The sequence below is a fragment of the Neodiprion lecontei genome, chromosome 4 (assembly GCF_021901455.1).
Source record: "Neodiprion lecontei isolate iyNeoLeco1 chromosome 4, iyNeoLeco1.1, whole genome shotgun sequence".
Taxonomy (NCBI): domain Eukaryota; kingdom Metazoa; phylum Arthropoda; class Insecta; order Hymenoptera; family Diprionidae; genus Neodiprion; species Neodiprion lecontei.
The window spans coordinates 1523081-1545449 of NC_060263.1; the positions used below are offsets into that span (position 1 = coordinate 1523081).

Consider the following 22369-nt stretch of genomic DNA (forward strand, 5'->3'; position numbering starts at 1 on the left):
CTCTTATAGCTTCTTTCGCAAAAAATGCTAATGAATCTACCTCCGCCTCCTCATTCCTCCCCAACTCGCACCCGTATCTCATCTTCTTGCGATATTCAGCCGAGACATCTGATACGGTCGTTTCTACCCAGCGTATTAAACGAATCGGAACCAGTGTTCTCAAAATTTTGAAAGTTGTTTTCGGTAGTGCAATTCGTGCATATTTTCTACAACACGAATACCCAGACGATCGACTGGAAATCACAGTTAGAAAAATCACCGAAAACCGGGTTTCAGGTAAATCTGACCAGTTGTAAATAAATTGACCAAAAGATATACCAGAAATCGAGTATTCGACAAATCATTTCCGATGAAAAATGTCGGCTTCAGAGGATTACAACCGCCTTGTAGATCGCGAAGCTCCGTTAAAAGCAACGCCCGCAAACAACTCATCCAAGGTTGGATATCATCTTACCGCCGAATCAATTCTCGCCGAATGGTTCCGTGCCCGCAATCGAGGGCGACCGAGGATGAGTTACATAAAATGAAACCCTTATCCAGCGCTTTTATGGCGCGGTAATTAGCGATCACTCGAGCTGAAGGCAGCAGCACCTAGAGAGTAACCGGCAGCATCAGCATCATAAACACAAAGAGGTCGAGTCACGCGTGCTCTGCCGTGGTGGAGACCGGTTGTGGGCTGGTCGATGGTTCGTGCGTATGGCCTAGCCGGAGAAGAAGAAGGTTGGATCGGAGAAAGAACGACTGCAAGGCGTATACCCACGTAAGTTGGTAGTTGCGTGCAGCATCCGGCGGAGTTTGCTACAACACCCGGAATATTTCATTCATAACGAGTGTCGGTGAGTTGGTAGCGAGGCCTCGTCGTATTCCCCGAAGAACGAGGAGCAGGCCAGCCGGCAGCTCGATCACTTTCCAGCATCCGTGAGTGCTGTTCCTTCTAATTGCCCGGCTGGTACTCTCGGCCGGATCCCCGGGGCACTCGCTTCTTCACCCCGCCCCTGCTTCGTTCCGACTGCGGACCTTCTGCCCCCAGGTGAATGAAATTGTTCTCCGGTCCTCTTTCTCCGGCTTCAAGAAATTTATTTGCCACCGCCATATGCTGCTGCCTCGTGAATATATGGCTTGAGAGATGTATCGCGTGTCCCGACCGACCGTCCTTCTGTGATCTATTCAAAGAGAAATTTCACCCGGTATACTATCGTATAAATGCTGACGCTGCCCGTCTTACCGCACGTTTGTTATTAACTGTCCAGACCGATGGTTTGTTATTATATACATACGTATAGTGTATGCACGCTGTGGGTACTGCAGGATCGCCCGGGACGATATTTTTAGACGTTTAATTACAACGTAGGTACACTGCAGCATATATACCCGTTGTTCGTCACTAATAAGAGCGTACGTACGCCTCGAAACCACCGTTGCCGCCTTACGTTCGTTTGAATTCACTTCGAATATCAGCATAAATTAGCGAGGACGACAGCCTCGGTTTATTTTCTACAAAAAGACGCGAAGAAATAGGATTTGTTGAATTTAGCAAATGGATTTATAAGTTTGTTAACAAAATCATCTCACTTCAGTCGGTTGATATTCACGCCCGTTTACTCAACATCGCGAACCATTACGCAGACCGGCGTGTATTCTTATCTCTGGTTTTTTTTTTTTTTTTCTCTTCTTACGATTTCACTCAATCATTTATATTAGTCCCAGGCAAAGAAATTTTGCAGTTCAAATTCTTTATGTTACGTGTGCACAAAGTCGGATCTATAAATATGAAAGTACGCATCGTAAATTACTCGGGCGTTTCTCTGTCAACTTAATAGGATGGATCGAAAATGGAGATATTAGCCAAGAACAAAAATACAAGTTTGCAATGATCCAGAAGAAAGCGGTCAAAGTTGTCAAACTGATTAAAAATGTTACAAGGTAATTCCCAGATTAACATCGAGTTGAAGAATGATCTGTGAAAGAGGTTCAATAATTTGACTCGCTAAAGATAACAAGAGAAGGATGAAATATTCTGTATTTCTTTTCCGAATATAGAAGTTAACTTTCCATATTAATATGAACTTTTATCTGCTTATAACGTAGCATAAATTTATCTAGACGAATAATTTTGATAATACATAGAGATACATTGAACAAGCAATTAAGTTCAGCCAGTTTGATTTATCCCCTTGTCTATGCGGCCTCCGAATTCCTTTCATTTTATAAAAACTTGCAAAATTTTGGTGAACCAACCCTGTACGCTTGATGTTAATTTTTCAGAACTTTCGGGAGCACCGAATAGACGGCGCCGCGCTTCCGCTTCTCTCCGAGGACCACCTGACGGGTCCGATGAGGATGAAGTTGGGCCCGGCACTGAAGCTGCGGGCCCTTCTGGCCCGAAAACTCGGGGCCTGCACGGTTTGTCTGCACTGCGCCCACTGTCACCAGACCCCGCTTCCGGCGCTGAGCGCCGCGGCGGCCGCCGTGGCGACGACGCAGACACCCGGAAGGCGGCCGAGCAGTACCGGAAACTGACAAATGGCGGCGGAGACTCCGGGGCCTGAGGTCGATCTGAACCGAGCCCTGAGAATAGAGCGCCGGGCTGCAAAGCCCGTACGAAAACCGGAAGTCGTCTTCAAGAAGCCGATAAAGCAATGACGTCGGCTCTCTTCGAACTCCGCGATCCGGAGACTCCGCCATTTTCATTTTTTTTTACCCACACCTTCACTTCGAGCAACCCCCGTCCTCCACACCGAGCGAGCGTACTTCAAAGCTACACGTATCTGTCAAACTTCGAGTGATATATTTATTGAGGTACGGACTTGACTCTCTCTCTCTCTCTCTCTCTCCCTCTCTCTCTCTCTCTCTCTCTCTCTCTCTCATTAGAATGAGACGTGCTCCATTTTTTTTTTTTTTTTTACAAATCATTTCCTCATATCTCTTACGAAGTCCGCCACCCGCCGTTCATTCGAACGATTGTTAAGTTGACAAATAATTGAAGTTCCACTTCATCGCTTGACATTTTAACTTTAATTTTAGTCTTTGTGTCAAGTTTGTTGCACAATTTTTACGAGTGAAACCTGCACTGAGTTAGTTCAGTATTCAAAATCACGCATACGTCCGAGTTGTTTACGATGAGTTTCAAAGACTGCATCATACAGCAATTGAACTGATTTCAAGTATATGATAATCGATCCTCAATCTTCGCGACGAACTACTTAATCATTTTTTCGAGTACAGACTGTCATACTTTCTAGATCGTGAATAGTACTTAGCGTCAAAACATGAACGTCGGAATTAAAAGGAATCGTAACCCTACTTATGCATCGAACTTCGTTTTAACTTCACGTTGCTAATTTTGATTCAGAACTTTTACCGTCAATTGCAAATCATTCATAACCGTATGTAGATTTCGTAACGCAACTGTGACTAGTGACGGTGAGTTACAATTTTCGGTAATAACGGAAAACGGGCGAGAAACAATATCTTACAACAATATTAAACGAATCGCAAACTCTACTAGCATGTCTTCCGTGTAACTGGCATTTAAATTATATGCACCGCGTATAAAAGTATTGAGAGTATATTCGTACGTATCTCTGACAGCAACAAATATTAGAATATGGTATATATTTTGTACACATGGTTTGACAAATATTGATTATAAATATACCTACCTGCTAGATGCTACAGTGCCTTGGAGATAAAAATTTGTTTATCAAAATCGATCGTAGAGCGTTCGCTTAAGAACAATTGTACATAAAATATGTATACACATATTCATATATCTGTATATATTTACACACGATACACTCCGTAGTTGTGTAGAAATTTTTTTCATACAATTCCTGATTTTGTTAAATAAATTATCACAGGAGGAAAGTCAACGATTACACAGAAATGCAACGTGCGGAGGCCACAGGAGGACATTAATATGTTACGTATGTGAATATAGTTTAAAGTATATATTTAAGGGACGAATAAGAAAGTATCGGAAGAAGTTGGAACACTGTAAGAGGGAAGAAAGAAATATCTAAATTAACGGTACTATTATGTATACCCATGTGCAATAACAATAATATTTTGATATATATAAATATATGAATATACATATATATGTATATTATATATATGCGAAGTATAAAATAATAATAATGAGTGTGTATGTATATAACTTTATAGGAAATACGTATTTGCTCAAATCGTTGTTTCTTTTTTTTTTATATTTTAACAAAGTTTTTATATATCTATATATAAAAATATATATATATATTAATGAATAATAATTATAATATACTAAATTATATTTTTGCTAACATTCTCTACGTGCAAAATTTTTAAACAGACATATTGAGAAAACTTGCGAATGAAAACCAAACTAGGCGCGCAGACAAGCACACACACTCACACGACGGACGGAATCCAGTTACGTTGTAAAAATCATGATCTCGTCTACGACTATAGGCGAGCGCGCTATGATTGTATGTAAGATACATGAATAATGGTATCTAGCTGGGGCGGATAATGTACATTATTTGAAAAGTCTTTATTTATTTAGAGGATAACCGTTGCCTTATTGTATTCAAAACTAAGTAAAGTGGAGAGGAAAATTAGAACGTATTATAGAGTAAGATAGTGGACACTTAGTAGTTACACGATTACATAGTCTTAAGGGACACAAGTAGCTTATACATTCATGGATCATGTAAACGTAGACCCAGTTTATTATTCGAGCAGTATTTTTAGATTTATACCTTCAGCTGAATTTACTGCATATTGAGAATAATGTTTATTTTATTTTTTTGTTGTTATCGACGCCACACTTATGGCTCCAATTCGATTCGGTAAATACATTTACTAAAGTATCCCGCTGTACAAACAAAACTATATGTAATTTCCTTTTTTGTCTGTATATAACTGGCACTGGTTATATTCATTCTAACAATTACTATCCTTCAACTATCAAAATCAATATAGGATGAAATTAACGAGAAACATGTATGGTGAGGTTGAAATAAAACGAGTGAGCTGTACAGTAAATTTCTACAATGAATAGAGTTTGCAATACGGACGTGAAGGAAAAAATAAAATTTTTGATAACACTGAGTTTATTTATTCTATACGAAAAGTGTAATCGAGTTTGAATTATTAGTCCCTAATGAATATTTTTGATATCGTTGTATGAACAAACTTGTGTAATAGAGAAATGAAAATTATAGGCGACTGTATACTAGAATATGAATCAGCGGCCTTTACTTAATTCTTACATAACGAATAGACGCATACATACATGTACATATTGCTTAAGCATTTATTTATATACCATGCTTATAACTGTAGTATTTTATTTAGTCATTAATACAAGATACATCTTACGTTATGTCAATTTTGTGATACTACTCTGACTTCTTCAACAGTTCACATTTACTATTTCCCAATCCCTACAACTCTGACAGTGTACCTATAAGTGTTTATCGTTACGATTAGACAATCTGTCATTATTATGTAAAATAGAAATTACTGGTGAAGAGAGAACAGTGCATTGTTTCTGTTGAAATAAACTTGTTGGAGACAAAATGTAACCATTTTTGTTTGGGAGTAGCTACTTTTGGGATGCTGCAACACAGCGGGGTTCTAAGCTTGCATTGTTACAAACGGATTCTCAAATCCTTTCTCAGTCATGAGACCATCTTGAATTTGGAAATGATATCAAAAATCATTCGATTTGTATGACTTTTTCCTGACTAAATGGAACCCCAGAAACTCAGTAAACGCGACAGGGAGAGCTGAGGACCAACAGCAGAAAAATGGCGAATAAAATTCTTCGTTCTTCAGCTGTAAGTTTTCACAGAATGATCGCAGCTAATTGGGACTGCGCTCAATCGTTTTCTCTCGCAAAATTACGTCGGCATAGTGCATCAAAGAATTTATTCCAGCACTTTTCAAAATCGCGAAAATTTTTGCCAAAAATGCAAAGGGGTTAGCCTTGCTTTTTTGCCAAATATTCGACCGGAAATTTTTCGTCTCAGATTCGATTTGTATGACCCTTTCCTGACTAATTGGACCTTCAGGAACTCAGAAAACACAGCGAAAGTGGCCTAGGATCAACAGCACAGGAGTTAGGATCGAAAATGCACCTGCTGTACGATGTCGAAAACTCAGGTCCTCGTTTTTCGGCTCCAACTTTTCATCCGTTGCTCGCAGCGTATCGGGACTGCGCTCAATAGTTTTCTCTCGCAAAATTCTGTCGGTATAGTGCATCGGAGAATTTATTCCAGCACTTTTCAAAATCGCGAAAATTTTTGACAAAAATGCAAAAGGGTTGGCCTTGCTTTTATGCCAAATTTTCGACCGAAAATTTTTCGTCTCAGATTCGATTTGTATGACCCTTTCCTGACTAATTCAACCCCCGGGAACTCAGAAAACACAGCAAAAGTGGCCTGGGATCAACAGCACAAAAGTTACGATCGAAAATGCACCTGCTGAAAAATGTCGAAAACTCAGGTCCTCGTTTTTCGGCTCTAACTTTTGATCCGTTGCTCGCAGCGTACTGGGACTGCGCCCAATCGATTTCTCTCGCAGGATTACGTCGGAATAGTGCCACAATTAATTTATTCCAGCACTTTCGAGAATCGCCAAAATTTTCGCCAAAAATACAAAGGGGTTAGCCTTCCTTTTTTTTTGACCAAAAAATTTTTCGTCTCAGAATTGATTCGTATGACTCTTTCCCGACCAATTGGACCCCAAGGAACTCAGAAAACGCAGCTAAAGGAGCGTGGGATCAACGGGAGAGAAGATACGAGGAAAAAAGCACCTGCTGAAAAATGTCGAAAATTCAGGTTTTCGTTTTTTGGCTGTAACTTTCGATGCGTTGATCGCCGCGTATCGGGACTGTGCCCAATCGATTTCTCTCGCGAAATTACGTCGGAATAGTGCCACAATCAATTTATTCCAGCACTTTTAGAAATCGCGTAAATTTTCGCCAGAAATACAAAGGGGTTAGCCTTCCTTTTTTTTTGACCAAAAAATTTGTCGTCTCAGAATTGATTCGTATGACTCTTTCCCGACCAATTGGACCCCAAGGAACTCAGAAAACGCAGCAAAAGGAGCGTGGGATCAACGGGAGACAAGATACGAGGAAAAAAGCACCTGCTGAAAAATGTCGAAAATTCAGGTTTTCGTTTTTTGGCTGTAACTTTCGATGCGTTGATCGCAGCGTATTGAGACTGCGCCCAATCGATTTCTCACGCGAAATTACGTCGGAATAGTGCCACAATTAATTAATTCTAGCACTTTTGAAAATCGCGAAAATTTTCGCCAAAAATACAAAGGGGTTAACCTTCCTTTTTTTTTGACCAAAAAATTTTTCGTCTCAGAATTGATTCGTATGACTTTTACCCGACCAATTGGAGCCCAAGGAACTCAGAAAACGCAGCAAAAGGAGCGTGGGATCAACGGGAGAGAAGATACGAGGAAAAAAGCACCTGCTGAGAAATGTCGAAAATTCAGGTTTTCGTTTTTTAGCTGTAACTTTCGACGCGTTGATCGCGGCGTATTGGGACTGCGCCCAATCGATTTTTCTCGCAAAATTACGTCGGAATAGTGCCACAATTGATTAATTCTAGCACTTTTGAAAATCGCGAAAATTTTCGCCAAAAATACAAAGGGGTTAACCTTCCTTTTTTTTTGACCAAAAAATTTTTCGTCTCAGAATTGAGTCGTATGACTCTTTCCCGACCAATTGGACCCCAAGGAACTCAGAAAACGCAGCAAAAGGAGCGTGGGATCAACGGGAGAGAAGATACGAGGAAAAAAGCACCTGCTGAAAAATGTCGAAAATTCAGGTTTTCGTTTTTTGGCTGTAACTTTCGATGCGTTGATCGCAGCGTATTGGGACTGCGCCCAATCGATTTCTCTCGCAAAATCACGTCGGAATAGTGCCACAATTAATTTATTCCAGCACTTTTGAAAATCGCGAAAATTTTCGCCAAAAATACAAAGGGGTTAACCTTCCTTTTTTTTTGACCGAAAAATTTTTCGTCTCAGAATTGATTCGTATGACTCTTTCCCGACCAATTGGACCCCAAGGAACTCAGAAAACGCAGCAAAAGGAGCGTGGGATCAACGGGAGAGAAGATACGAGGAAAAAAGCACCTGCTGAAAAATGTCGAAAATTCAGGTTTTCGTTTTTTGGCTGTAACTTTCGATGCGTTGATCGCAGCGTATTGGGACTGCGCCCAATCGATTTCTCACGCGAAATCACGTCGGAATAGTGCCAGAATTAATTTATTCCAGCACTTTTGAAAATCGCGAAAATTTTCGCCAAAAATACAAAGGGGTTAACCTTCCTTTTTTTTTGACCAAAAAATTTTTCGTCTCAGAATTGAGTCGTATGACTCTTTCCCGACCAATTGGACCCCAAGGAACTCAGAAAACGCAGCAAAAGAAGCGTGGGATCAACGGGAGAGAAGATACGAGGAAAAAAGCACCTGCTGAAAAATGTCGAAAATTCAGGTTCTCGTTTTTTGGCTGTAACTTTCGATGCGTTGATCGCAGCGTATTGGGACTGCGCCCAATCGATTTCTCTCGCAAAATTACGTCGGAATAGTGCCAGAATTAATTTATTCCAGCACTTTTGAAAATCGCGAAAATTTTCGCCAAAAATACAAAGGGGTTAACCTTCCTTTTTTTTTGACCAAAAAATTTTTCGTCTCAGAATTGAGTCGTATGACTCTTTCCCGACCAATTGGACCCCAAGGAACTCAGAAAACGCAGCTAAAGGAGCGTGGGATCGACGGGAGAGAAGATACGAGGAAAAAAGCACCTGCTGAAAAATGTCGAAAATTCAGGTTTTCGTTTTTTGGCTGTAACTTTCGACGCGTTGATCGCAGCGTATTGGGACTGCGCCCAATCGATTTCTCTCGCAAAATTACGTCGGAATAGTGCCACAATTAATTTATTCCAGCACTTTTGAAAATCGCGAAAATTTTCGCCAAAAATACAAAGGGGTTAACCTTCCTTTTTTTTTGACCAAAAAATTTTTCGTCTCAGAATTGATTCGTATGACTCTTTCCCGACCAATTGGACCCCGAGGAACTCAGAAAACGCAGCAAAAGGAGCGTGGGATCAACGGGAGAGAAGATACGAGGAAAAAAGCACCTGCTGAAAAATGTCGAAAATTCAGGTTTTCGTTTTTTGGCTGTAACTTTCGATGCGTTGATCGCAGCGTATTGGGACTGCGCCCAATCGATTTCTCACGCAAAATCACGTCGGAATAGTGCCAGAATTAATTTATTCCAGCACTTTTGAAAATCGCGAAAATTTTCGCCAAAAATACAAAGGGGTTAACCTTCCTTTTTTTTTGACCAAAAAATTTTTCGTCTCAGAATTGAGTCGTATGACTCTTTCCCGACCAATTGGACCCCAAGGAACTCAGAAAACGCAGCAAAAGGAGCGTGGGATCAACGGGAGAGAAGATACGAGGAAAAAAGCACCTGCTGAAAAATGTCGAAAATTCAGGTTTTCGTTTTTTGGCTGTGACTTTCGATGCGTTGATCGCAGCGTATTGGGACTGCGCCCAATCGATTTCTCACGCAAAATCACGTCGGAATAGTGCCACAATTAATTCATTCCAGCACTTTTGATAATCGCGAAAATTTTCGCCAAAAATACAAAGGGGTTAACCTTCCTTTTTTTTTGACCGAAAAATTTTTCGTCTCAGAATTGATTCGTATGACTCTTTCCCGACCAATTGGACCCCAAGGAACTCAGAAAACGCAGCAAAAGGAGCGTGGGATCAACGGGAGAGAAGATACGAGGAAAAAAGCACCTGCTGAAAAATGTCGAAAATTCAGGTTTTCGTTTTTTGGCTGTAACTTTCGATGCGTTGATCGCAGCGTATTGGGACTGCGCCCAATCGATTTCTCTCGCAAAATTACGTCGGAATAGTGCCGCAATTAATTTATTTCAGCACTTTTGAAAATCGCGAAAATTTTCGCCAATAATACAAAGGGGTTAACCTTCCTTTTTTTTTGTTCAAAAAATTTTTCGTCTCGGAATTGAGTCGTATGACTATTTCCCGACCAATTGGACCCCAAGGAACTCAGAAAACGCAGCAAAAGAAGCGTGGGATCAACGGGAGAGAAGATACGAGGAAAAAAGCACCTGCTGAAAAATGTCGAAAATTCAGGTTTTCGTTTTTTGGCTGTAACTTTCGATGCGTTGATCGCAGCGTATTGGGACTGCGCCCAATCGATTTCTCTCGCAAAATTACGTCGGAATAGTGCCGCAATTAATTTATTTCAGCACTTTTGAAAATCGCGAAAATTTTCGCCAATAATACAAAGGGGTTAACCTTCCTTTTTTTTTGACCAAAAAATTTTTCGTCTTAGAATTGAGTCGTATGACTCTTTCCCGACCAATTGGACCCCAAGGAACTCAGAAAACGCAGCAAAAGGAGCGTGGGATCAACGGGAGAGAAGATACGAGGAAAAAAGCACCTGCTGAAAAATGTCGAAAATTCAGGTTTTCGTTTTTTGGCTGTAACTTTCGATGCGTTGATCGCAGCGTATTGGGACTGCGCCCAATCGATTTCTCACGCAAAATCACGTCGGAATAGTGCCACAATTAATTTATTTCAGCACTTTTGAAAATCGCGAAAATTTTCGCCAATAATACAAAGGGGTTAACCTTCCTTTTTTTTTGTTCAAAAAATTTTTCGTCTCGGAATTGAGTCGTATGACTCTTTCCCGACCAATTGGACCCCAAGGAACTCAGAAAACGCAGCAAAAGAAGCGTGGGATCAACGGGAGAGAAGATACGAGGAAAAAAGCACCTGCTGAAAAATGTCGAAAATTCAGGTTTTCGTTTTTTGGCTGTAACTTTCGATGCGTTGATCGCAGCGTATTGGGACTGCGCCCAATCGATTTCTCTCGCAAAATTACGTCGGAATAGTGCCGCAATTAATTTATTTCAGCACTTTTGAAAATCGCGAAAATTTTCGCCAATAATACAAAGGGGTTAACCTTCCTTTTTTTTTGACCAAAAAATTTTTCGTCTCAGATTTGATTCGTATGACTCTTTCCCGACCAATTGGACCCCAAGGAACTCAGAAAACGCAGCAAAAGAAGCGTGGGATCAACGGGAGAGAAGATACGAGGAAAAAAGCACCTGCTGAAAAATGTCGAAAATTCAGGTTCTCGTTTTTCGGCTGTAACTTTCGATGCGTTGATCGCAGCGTATTGGGACTGCGCCCAATCGATTTCTCTCGCAAAATTACGTCGGAATAGTGCCAGAATTAATTTATTCCAGCACTTTTGAAAATCGCGAAAATTTTCACCAAAAATACAAAGGGGTTAACCTTCCTTTTTTTTTGACCAAAAAATTTTTCGTCTCAGATTTGATTCGTATGACTCTTTCCCGACCAATTGGACCCCAAGGAACTCAGAAAACGCAGCAAAAGAAGCGTGGGATCAACGGGAGAGAAGATACGAGGAAAAAAGCACCTGCTGAAAAATGTCGAAAATTCAGGTTTTCGTTTTTTGGCTGTAACTTTCGATGCGTTGATCGCAGCGTATTGGGACTGCGCCCAATCGATTTCTCACGCAAAATCACGTCGGAATAGTGCCACAATTAATTAATCCTAGCACTTTTGAAAATCGCGAAAATTTTCGCCAAAAATACAAAGGGGTTAACCTTCCTTTTTTTTTGACCAAAAAATTTTTCGTCTCAGAATTGATTCGTATGACTTTTACCCGACCAATTGGACCCCAAGGAACTCAGAAAACGCAGCAAAAGGAGCGTGGGATCAACGGGAGAGAAGATACGAGGAAAAAAGCACCTGCTGAAAAATGTCGAAAATTCAGGTTTTCGTTTTTTGGCTGTAACTTTCGATGCGTTGATCGCAGCGTATTGGGACAGCGCCCAATCGATTTCTCTCGCAAAATTACGTCGGAATAGTGCCACAATTAATTTATTCCAGCACTTTTGAAAATCGCGAAAATTTTCGCCAAAAATACAAAGGGGTTAACCTTCCTTTTTTTTTGACTAAAACATTTTTCGTCTCAGAATTGATTCGTATGACTCTCTCCCGACCAATTCGACCCCAAGGAACTCAGAAAACGCAGCAAAAGGAGCGTGGGATCAACGGGAGAGAAGATACGAGGAAAAAAGCACCTGCTGAAAAATGTCGAAAATTCAGGTTTTCGTTTTTTGGCTGTAACTTTCGACGCGTTGATCGCAGCGTATTGGGACTGCGCCCAATCGATTTCTCACGCAAAATTACGTCGGAATAGTGCCACAATTGATCAATTCTAGCACTTTTGAGAATCACGAAAATTTTCGCCAAAAATACAAAGGGGTTAACCTTCCTTTTTTTTTGACCAAAAAATTTTTCGTCTCAGAATTGATTCGTATGACTTTTACCCGACCAATTGGACCCCAAGGAACTCAGAAAACGCAGCAAAAGGAACGTGAGATCAACGGGAGAGAAGATACGAGGAAAAAAGCACCTGCTGAAAAATGTCGAAAATTCAGGTTTTCGTTTTCTGGCTGTAACTTTCGATGCGTTGATCGCAGCGTATTGGGACTGCGCCCAATCGATTTCTCACGCAAAATCACGTCGGAATAGTGCCACAATTAATTATTTCTAGCACTTTTGAAAATCGCGAAAATTTTCGCCAAAAATACAAAGGGGTTAACCTTCCTTTTTTTTTGACCAAAAAATTTTTCGTCTCAGAATTGATTCGTATGACTTTTACCCGACCAATTGGACCCCAAGGAACTCAGAAAACGCGGCAAAAGGAACGTGGGATCAACGGGAGAGAAGATACGAGGAAAAAAGCACCTGCTGAAAAATGTCGAAAATTCAGGTTTTCGTTTTCTGGCTGTAACTTTCGATGCGTTGATCGCAGCGTATTGGGACTGCGCCCAATCGATTTCTCACGCAAAATCACGTCGGAATAGTGCCACAATTAATTATTTCTAGCACTTTTGAAAATCGCGAAAATTTTCGCCAAAAATACAAAGGGGTTAACCTTCCTTTTTTTTTGACCAAAAAATTTTTCGTCTCAGAATTGAGTCGTATGACTCTTTCCCGACCAATTGGACCCCAAGGAACTCAGAAAACGCAGAAAAAGGAGCGTGGGATCAACGGGAGAGAAGATACGAGGAAAAAAGCACCTGCTGAAAAATGTCGAAAATTCAGGTTTTCGTTTTTTGGCTGTAACTTTCGACGCGTTGATCGCAGCGTATTGGGACTGCGCCCAATCGATTTCTCACGCAAAATTACGTCGGAATAGTGCCACAATTAATTTATTCCAGCACTTTTGAAAATCGCGAAAATTTTCGCCAAAAATACAAAGGGGTTAACCTTCCTTTTTTTTTGACTAAAAAATTTTTCGTCTCAGAATTGATTCGTATGACTCTTTCCCGACCAATTGGACCCCAAGGAACTCAGAAAACGCAGCAAAAGGAGCGTGAGATCGACGGGAGCGAAGATACGAGGAAAAAAGCACCTGCTGAAAAATGTCGAAAATTCAGGTTTTCGTTTTTTGGCTGTAACTTTCGATGCGTTGATCGCAGCGTATTGGGACTGCGCCCAATCGATTTCTCACGCAAAATTACGTCGGAATAGTGCCACAATTAATTAATTCTAGCACTTTTGAAAATCGCGAAAATTTTCGCCAAAAATACAAAGGGGTTAACCTTCCTTTTTTTTTGACCCAAAAATTTTTTGTCTCAGAATCGATTCGTATGACTCTTCCCCAACCAATTGGACCCCAAGGAACTCAGAAAACGCAGCAAAAGAAGCGTGGGATCAACGGGAGAGAAGATACGAGGAAAAAAGCACCTGCTGAAAAATTTCGAAAATTCAGGTTTTCGTTTTTTGGCTGCAACTTTCGATGCGTTGATCGCAGCGTATTGGGACTGCGCCCAATCGATTTCTCTCGCAAAATTACGTCGGAATAGTGCCGCAATCAATTTATTTCAGCACTTTTGAAAATCGCGAAAATTTTCGCCAATAATACAAAGGGGTTAACCTTCCTTTTTTTTTGACCAAAAAATTTTTCGTCTCGGAATTGAGTCGTATGACTCTTTCCCGACCAATTGGACCCCAAGGAACTCAGAAAACGCAGCAAAAGAAGCGTGGGATCAACGGGAGAGAAGATACGAGGAAAAAAGCACCTGCTGAAAAATGTCGAAAATTCAGGTTTTCGTTTTTTGGCTGCAACTTTCGATGCGTTGATCGCAGCGTATTGAGACTGCGCCCAATCGATTTCTCTCGCAAAATTACGTCGGAATAGTGCCGCAATCAATTTATTTCAGCACTTTTGAAAATCGCGAAAATTTTCGCCAATAATACAAAGGGGTTAACCTTCCTTTTTTTTTGACCAAAAAATTTTTCGTCTCAGAATTGAGTCGTATGACTCTTTCCCGACCAATTGGACCCCAAGGAACTCAGAAAACGCAGCAAAAGGAGCGTGGGATCAACGGGAGAGAAGATACGAGGAAAAAAGCACCTGCTGAAAAATGTCGAAAATTCAGGTTTTCGTTTTTTGGCTGTAACTTTCGATGCGTTGATCGCAGCGTATTGGGACTGCGCCCAATCGATTTCTCACGCAAAATCACGTCGGAATAGTGCCACAATTAATTAATTCTAGCACTTTTTGAAAATCGCGAAAATTTTCGCCAAAAATACAAAGGGGTTAACCTTCCTTTTTTTTTGACCCAAAAATTTTTTGTCTCAGAATCGATTCGTATGACTCTTCCCCAACCAATTGGACCCCAAGGAACTCAGAAAACGCAGCAAAAGAAGCGTGGGATCAACGGGAGAGAAGATACGAGGAAAAAAGCACCTGCTGAAAAATTTCGAAAATTCAGGTTTTCGTTTTTTGGCTGCAACTTTCGATGCGTTGATCGCAGCGTATTGGGACTGCGCCCAATCGATTTCTCTCGCAAAATTACGTCGGAATAGTGCCGCAATCAATTTATTTCAGCACTTTTGAAAATCGCGAAAATTTTCGCCAATAATACAAAGGGGTTAACCTTCCTTTTTTTTTGACCAAAAAATTTTTCGTCTCGGAATTGAGTCGTATGACTCTTTCCCGACCAATTGGACCCCAAGGAACTCAGAAAACGCAGCAAAAGAAGCGTGGGATCAACGGGAGAGAAGATACGAGGAAAAAAGCACCTGCTGAAAAATGTCGAAAATTCAGGTTTTCGTTTTTTGGCTGCAACTTTCGATGCGTTGATCGCAGCGTATTGGGACTGCGCCCAATCGATTTCTCTCGCAAAATTACGTAGAAATAGTGCCACAATTAATTTATTCCAGCACTTTTGAAAATCGCGAAAATTTTCGCCAAAAATACAAAGGGGTTAACCTTCCTTTTTTTTCGGCCAAAAAATTTTTCGTCTCAGAATTGAGTCGTATGACTCTTTCCCGACCAATTGGACCCCAAGGAACTCAGAAAACGCAGCAAAAGGAGCGTGGGATCAACGGGAGAGAAGATACGAGGAAAAAAGCACCTGCTGAAAAATGTCGAAAATTCAGGTTTTCGTTTTTTGGCTGTAACTTTCGATGCGTTGATCGCAGCGTATTGGGACTGCGCCCAATCGATTTCTCACGCAAAATCACGTCGAAATAGTGCCACAATTAATCAATTCTAGCATTTTTGAAAATCGCGAAAATTTTCGCCAAAAATACAAAGGGGTTAACCTTCCTTTTTTTTTGACCAAAAAATTTTTCGTCTCAGAATTGAGTCGTATGACTCTTTCCCGACCAATTGGACCCCAAGGAACTCAGAAAACGCAGCAAAAGAAGCGTTGGATCAACGGGAGAGAAGATACGAGGAAAAAAGCACCTGCTGAAAAATGTCGAAAATTCAGGTTTTCGTTTTTTGGCTGTAACTTTCGATGCGTTGATCGCAGCGTATTGGGACTGCGCCCAATCGATTTCTCACGCAAAATCACGTCGGAATAGTGCCACAATTAATTAATCCTAGCACTTTTGAAAATCGCGAAAATTTTCGCCAAAAATACAAAGGGGTTAACCTTCCTTTTTTTTTGACCAAAAAATTTTTCGTCTCAGAATTGATTCGTATGACTTTTACCCGACCAATTGGACCCCAAGGAACTCAGAAAACGCAGCAAAAGGAGCGTGGGATCAACGGGAGAGAAGATACGAGGAAAAAAGCACCTGCTGAAAAATGTCGAAAATTCAGGTTTTCGTTTTTCGGCTGTAACTTTCGATGCGTTGATCGCAGCGTATTGGGACTGCGCCCAATCGATTTCTCTCGCAAAATTACGTCGGAATAGTGCCACAATTAATTTATTCCAGCACTTTTGAAAATCGCGAAAATTTTCGCCAAAAATACAAAGGGGTTAACCTTCCTTTTTTTTTGACTAAAACATTTTTCGTCTCAGAATTGAGTCGTATGACTCTTTCCCGACCAATTGGACCCCAAGGAACTCAGAAAACGCAGCAAAAGGAGCGTGGGATCAACGGGAGAGAAGATACGAGGAAAAAAGCACCTGCTGAAAAATGTCGAAAATTCAGGTTTTCGTTTTTCGGCTGTAACTTTCGATGCGTTGATCGCAGCGTATTGGGACTGCGCCCAATCGATTTCTCTCGCAAAATTACGTCGGAATAGTGCCACAATTAATTTATTCCAGCACTTTTGAAAATCGCGAAAATTTTCGCCAAAAATACAAAGGGGTTAACCTTCCTTTTTTTTTGACTGAAACATTTTTCGTCTCAGAATTGAGTCGTATGACTCTTTCCCGACCAATTGGACCCCAAGGAACTCAGAAAACGCAGCAAAAGAAGCGTGGGATCAACGGGAGAGAAGATACGAGGAAAAAAGCACCTGCTGAAAAATGTCGAAAATTCAGGTTTTCGTTTTTTGGCTGCAACTTTCGATGCGTTGATCGCAGCGTATTGGGACTGCGCCCAATCGATTTCTCTCGCAAAATTACGTCGGAATAGTGCCGCAATCAATTTATTTCAGCACTTTTGAAAATCGCGAAAATTTTCGCCAATAATACAAAGGGGTTAACCTTCCTTTTTTTTTGACCAAAAAATTTTTCGTCTCAGAATTGAGTCGTATGACGCTTTCCCGACCAATTGGACCCCAAGGAACTCAGAAAACGCAGCAAAAGGAGCGTGGGATCAACGGGAGAGAAGATACGAGGAAAAAAGCACCTGCTGAAAAATGTCGAAAATTCAGGTTTTCGTTTTTTGGCTGTAACTTTCGATGCGTTGATCGCAGCGTATTGGGACTGCGCCCAATCGATTTCTCACGCAAAATCACGTCGGAATAGTGCCACAATTAATTAATTCTAGCACTTTTTGAAAATCGCGAAAATTTTCGCCAAAAATACAAAGGGGTTAACCTTCCTTTTTTTTTGACCCAAAAATTTTTTGTCTCAGAATCGATTCGTATGACTCTTCCCCAACCAATTGGACCCCAAGGAACTCAGAAAACGCAGCAAAAGAAGCGTGGGATCAACGGGAGAGAAGATACGAGGAAAAAAGCACCTGCTGAAAAATTTCGAAAATTCAGGTTTTCGTTTTTTGGCTGCAACTTTCGATGCGTTGATCGCAGCGTATTGGGACTGCGCCCAATCGATTTCTCTCGCAAAATTACGTCGGAATAGTGCCGCAATCAATTTATTTCAGCACTTTTGAAAATCGCGAAAATTTTCGCCAATAATACAAAGGGGTTAACCTTCCTTTTTTTTTGACCAAAAAATTTTTCGTCTCGGAATTGAGTCGTATGACTCTTTCCCGACCAATTGGACCCCAAGGAACTCAGAAAACGCAGCAAAAGAAGCGTGGGATCAACGGGAGAGAAGATACGAGGAAAAAAGCACCTGCTGAAAAATGTCGAAAATTCAGGTTTTCGTTTTTTGGCTGCAACTTTCGATGCGTTGATCGCAGCGTATTGGGACTGCGCCCAATCGATTTCTCTCGCAAAATTACGTAGAAATAGTGCCACAATTAATTTATTCCAGCACTTTTGAAAATCGCGAAAATTTTCGCCAAAAATACAAAGGGGTTAACCTTCCTTTTTTTTCGGCCAAAAAATTTTTCGTCTCAGAATTGAGTCGTATGACTCTTTCCCGACCAATTGGACCCCAAGGAACTCAGAAAACGCAGCAAAAGGAGCGTGGGATCAACGGGAGAGAAGATACGAGGAAAAAAGCACCTGCTGAAAAATGTCGAAAATTCAGGTTTTCGTTTTTTGGCTGTAACTTTCGATGCGTTGATCGCAGCGTATTGGGACTGCGCCCAATCGATTTCTCACGCAAAATCACGTCGAAATAGTGCCACAATTAATCAATTCTAGCATTTTTGAAAATCGCGAAAATTTTCGCCAAAAATACAAAGGGGTTAACCTTCCTTTTTTTTTGACCAAAAAATTTTTCGTCTCAGAATTGAGTCGTATGACTCTTTCCCGACCAATTGGACCCCAAGGAACTCAGAAAACGCAGCAAAAGAAGCGTTGGATCAACGGGAGAGAAGATACGAGGAAAAAAGCACCTGCTGAAAAATGTCGAAAATTCAGGTTTTCGTTTTTTGGCTGTAACTTTCGATGCGTTGATCGCAGCGTATTGGGACTGCGCCCAATCGATTTCTCACGCAAAATCACGTCGGAATAGTGCCACAATTAATTAATCCTAGCACTTTTGAAAATCGCGAAAATTTTCGCCAAAAATACAAAGGGGTTAACCTTCCTTTTTTTTTTGACCAAAAAATTTTTCGTCTCAGAATTGATTCGTATGACTTTTACCCGACCAATTGGACCCCAAGGAACTCAGAAAACGCAGCAAAAGGAGCGTGGGATCAACGGGAGAGAAGATACGAGGAAAAAAGCACCTGCTGAAAAATGTCGAAAATTCAGGTTTTCGTTTTTCGGCTGTAACTTTCGATGCGTTGATCGCAGCGTATTGGGACTGCGCCCAATCGATTTCTCTCGCAAAATTACGTCGGAATAGTGCCACAATTAATTTATTCCAGCACTTTTGAAAATCGCGAAAATTTTCGCCAAAAATACAAAGGGGTTAACCTTCCTTTTTTTTTGACTAAAACATTTTTCGTCTCAGAATTGATTCGTATGACTCTCTCCCGACCAATTCGACCCCAAGGAACTCAGAAAACGCAGCAAAAGGAGCGTGGGATCAACGGGAGAGAAGATACGAGGAAAAAAGCACCTGCTGAAAAATGTCGAAAATTCAGGTTTTCGTTTTTTGGCTGTAACTTTCGATGCGTTGATCGCAGCGTATTGGGACTGCGCTCAATCGATTTCTCTCGCAAAATTACGTCGGAATAGTGCCACAATTAATTTATTCCAGCACTTTTGAAAATCGCGAAAATTTTCTCCAAAAATACAAAGGGGTTAACCTTCCTTTTTTTTTGACCAAAAAATTTTTCGTCTCAGAATTGATTCGTATGACTTTTACCCGACCAATTGGACCCCAAGGAACTCAGAAAACGCAGCAAAAGGAACGTGGGATCAACGGGAGAGAAGATACGAGGAAAAAAGCACCTGCTGAAAAATGTCGAAAATTCAGGTTTTCGTTTTCTGGCTGTAACTTTCGATGCGTTGATCGCAGCGTATTGGGACTGCGCCCAATCGATTTCTCACGCAAAATCACGTCGGAATAGTGCCACAATTAATTAATTCTAGCACTTTTGAAAATCGCGAAAATTTTCGCCAAAAATACAAAGGGGTTAACCTTCCTTTTTTTTTGACCAAAAAATTTTTCGTCTCAGAATTGATTCGTATGACTTTTACCCGACCAATTGGACCCCAAGGAACTCAGAAAACGCAGCAAAAGGAGCCTGGGATCAACGGGAGAGAAGATACGAGGAAAAAAGCACCTGCTGAAAAATGTCGAAAATTCAGGTTTTCGTTTTTTGGCTGTAACTTTCGATGCGTTGATCGCAGCGTATTGGGACTGCGCCCAATCGATTTCTCTCGCAAAAGTACGTCGGAATAGTGCCACAATTAATTTATTCCAGCACTTTTGAAAATTGCGAAAATTTTCGCCAAAAATACAAAGGGGTTAACCTTCCTTTTTTTTTGACCAAAAATTTTTCGTCTCAGAATTGAGTCGTATGACTCTTTCCCGACCAATTGGACCCCAAGGAACTCAGAAAACGCAGCAAAAGGAGCGTGGGATCAACGGGAGAGAAGATACGAGGAAAAAAGCACCTGCTGAAAAATGTCGAAAATTCAGGTTTTCGTTTTTTGGCTGTAACTTCCGACGCGTTGATCGCAGCGTATTGGGACTGCGCCCAATCGATTTCTCACGCAAAATTACGTCGGAATGGTGCCACAATTAATTTATTCCAGCACTTTTGAAAATCGCGAAAATTTTCGCCAAAAATACAAAGGGGTTAACCTTCCTTTTTTTTTGACTAAAAAATTTTTCGTCTCAGAATTGATTCGTATGACTCTTTCCCGACCAATTGGACCCCAAGGAACTCAGAAAACGCAGCAAAAGGAGCGTGAGATCGACGGGAGCGAAGATACGAGGAAAAAAGCACCTGCTGAAAAATGTCGAAAATTCAGGTTTTCGTTTTTTGGCTGTAACTTTCGATGCGTTGATCGCAGCGTATTGGGACTGCGCCCAATCGATTTCTCACGCAAAATTACGTCGGAATAGTGCCACAATTAATTAATTCTAGCACTTTTGAAAATCGCGAAAATTTTCGCCAAAAATACAAAGGGGTTAACCTTCCTTTTTTTTTGACCAAAAAATTTTTCGTCTCAGAATTGATTCGTATGACTTTTTTCCGACCAATTGGACCCTAAGGAACTCAGAAAACGCAGCAAAAGGAGCGTGGGATCAACGGGAGAGAAAATACGAGGAAAAAAGCACCTGCTGAAAAATGTCGAAAATTTAGGTTTTCGTTTTTTGGCTGTAACTTTCGATGCGTTGATCGCAGCGTATTGGGACTGCGCCCAATCGATTTCTCTCGCAAAATTACGTCGGAATAGTGCCGCAATTAATTAATTCTAGCACTTTTGAAAATCGCGAAAATTTTCGCCAAAAATACAAAGGGGTTAACCTTCCTTTTTTTTTGACCAAAAAATTTTTCGTCTCAGAATTGAGTCGTATGACTCTTTCCCGACCAATTGGACCCCAAGGAACTCAGAAAACGCAGCAAAAGAAGCGTGGGATCAACGGGAGAGAAGATACGAGGAAAAAAGCACCTGCTGAAAAATGTCGAAAATTCAGGTTTTCGTTTTTTGGCTGTAACTTTCGATGCGTTGATCGCAGCGTATTGGGACTGCGCCCAATCGATTTCTCACGCAAAATCACGTCGGAATAGTGCCACAATTAATTAATTCTAGCACTTTTGAAAATCGCGAAAATTTTCGCCAAAAATACAAAGGGGTTAACAGTCCTTTTTTTTTGACCAAAAAATTTTTCGTCTCAGAATTGATTCGTATGACTCATTCCCGACCAATTGGACCCCAAGGAACTCAGAAAACGCAGCAAAAGGAGCGTGGGATCAACGGGAGAGAAGATACGAGAAAAAAAGCACCTGCTGAAAAATGTCGAAAATTCAGGTTTTCGTTTTTTGGCTGTAACTTTCGATGCGTTGATCGCAGCGTATTGGGACTGCGCCCAATCGATTTCTCACGCAAAATCACGTCGGAATAGTGCCACAATTAATTCATTCCAGCACTTTTGAAAATCGCGAAAATTTTCGCCAAAAATACAAAGTCGTTAACCTTCCTTTTTTTTTGACCGAAAAATTTTTCGTCTCAGAATTGATTCGTATGACTCTTTCCCGACCAATTGGACCCCAAGGAACTCAGAAAACGCAGCAAAAGGAGCGTGGGATCAACGGGAGAGAAGATACGAGGAAAAAAGCACCTGCTGAAAAATGTCGAAAATTCAGGTTTTCGTTTTTTGGCTGTAACTTTCGATGCGTTGATCGCAGCGTATTGGGACTGCGCCCAATCGATTTCTCTCGCAAAATTACGTCGGAATAGTGCCGCAATTAATTTATTTCAGCACTTTTGAAAATCGCGAAAATTTTCGCCAAAAATACAAAGGGGTTAACCTTCCTTTTTTTTTGACCAAAAAATTTTTTGTCTCAGAATTGATTCGTATGACTTTTACCCGACCAATTGGACCCCAAGGAACTCAGAAAACGCAGCAAAAGGAGCCTGGGATCAACGGGAGAGAAGATACGAGGAAAAAAGCACCTGCTGAAAAATGTCGAAAATTCAGGTTTTCGTTTTTTGGCTGTAACTTTCGATGCGTTGATCGCAGCGTATTGGGACTGCGCCCAATCGATTTCTCTCGCAAAATCACGTCGGAATAGTGCCACAATTAATTAATTCTAGCACTTTTGAAAATCGCG

The 22369-nt window shown here is 40.9% G+C and overlaps 1 protein-coding gene across 2 annotated transcripts in view; it reads left to right on the forward strand.

Moving 5' to 3' along the window:
• Nucleotides 1-5567, forward strand: part of LOC107224198 — a 78186-nt gene extending 72619 nt beyond the window's left edge. For both annotated transcript variants that reach the window (XM_046738913.1, XM_015664166.2), the window contains 2 exons: nt 2266-2799; nt 3861-5567. In XM_046738913.1, the coding sequence (XP_046594869.1) occupies nt 2266-2549 (284 nt within the window). In that variant the 3' untranslated portion in view covers nt 2550-2799; nt 3861-5567. The remainder of the gene's footprint in view (nt 1-2265; nt 2800-3860) is intronic.
• Nucleotides 5568-22369: the final 16802 nt, after the last annotated feature.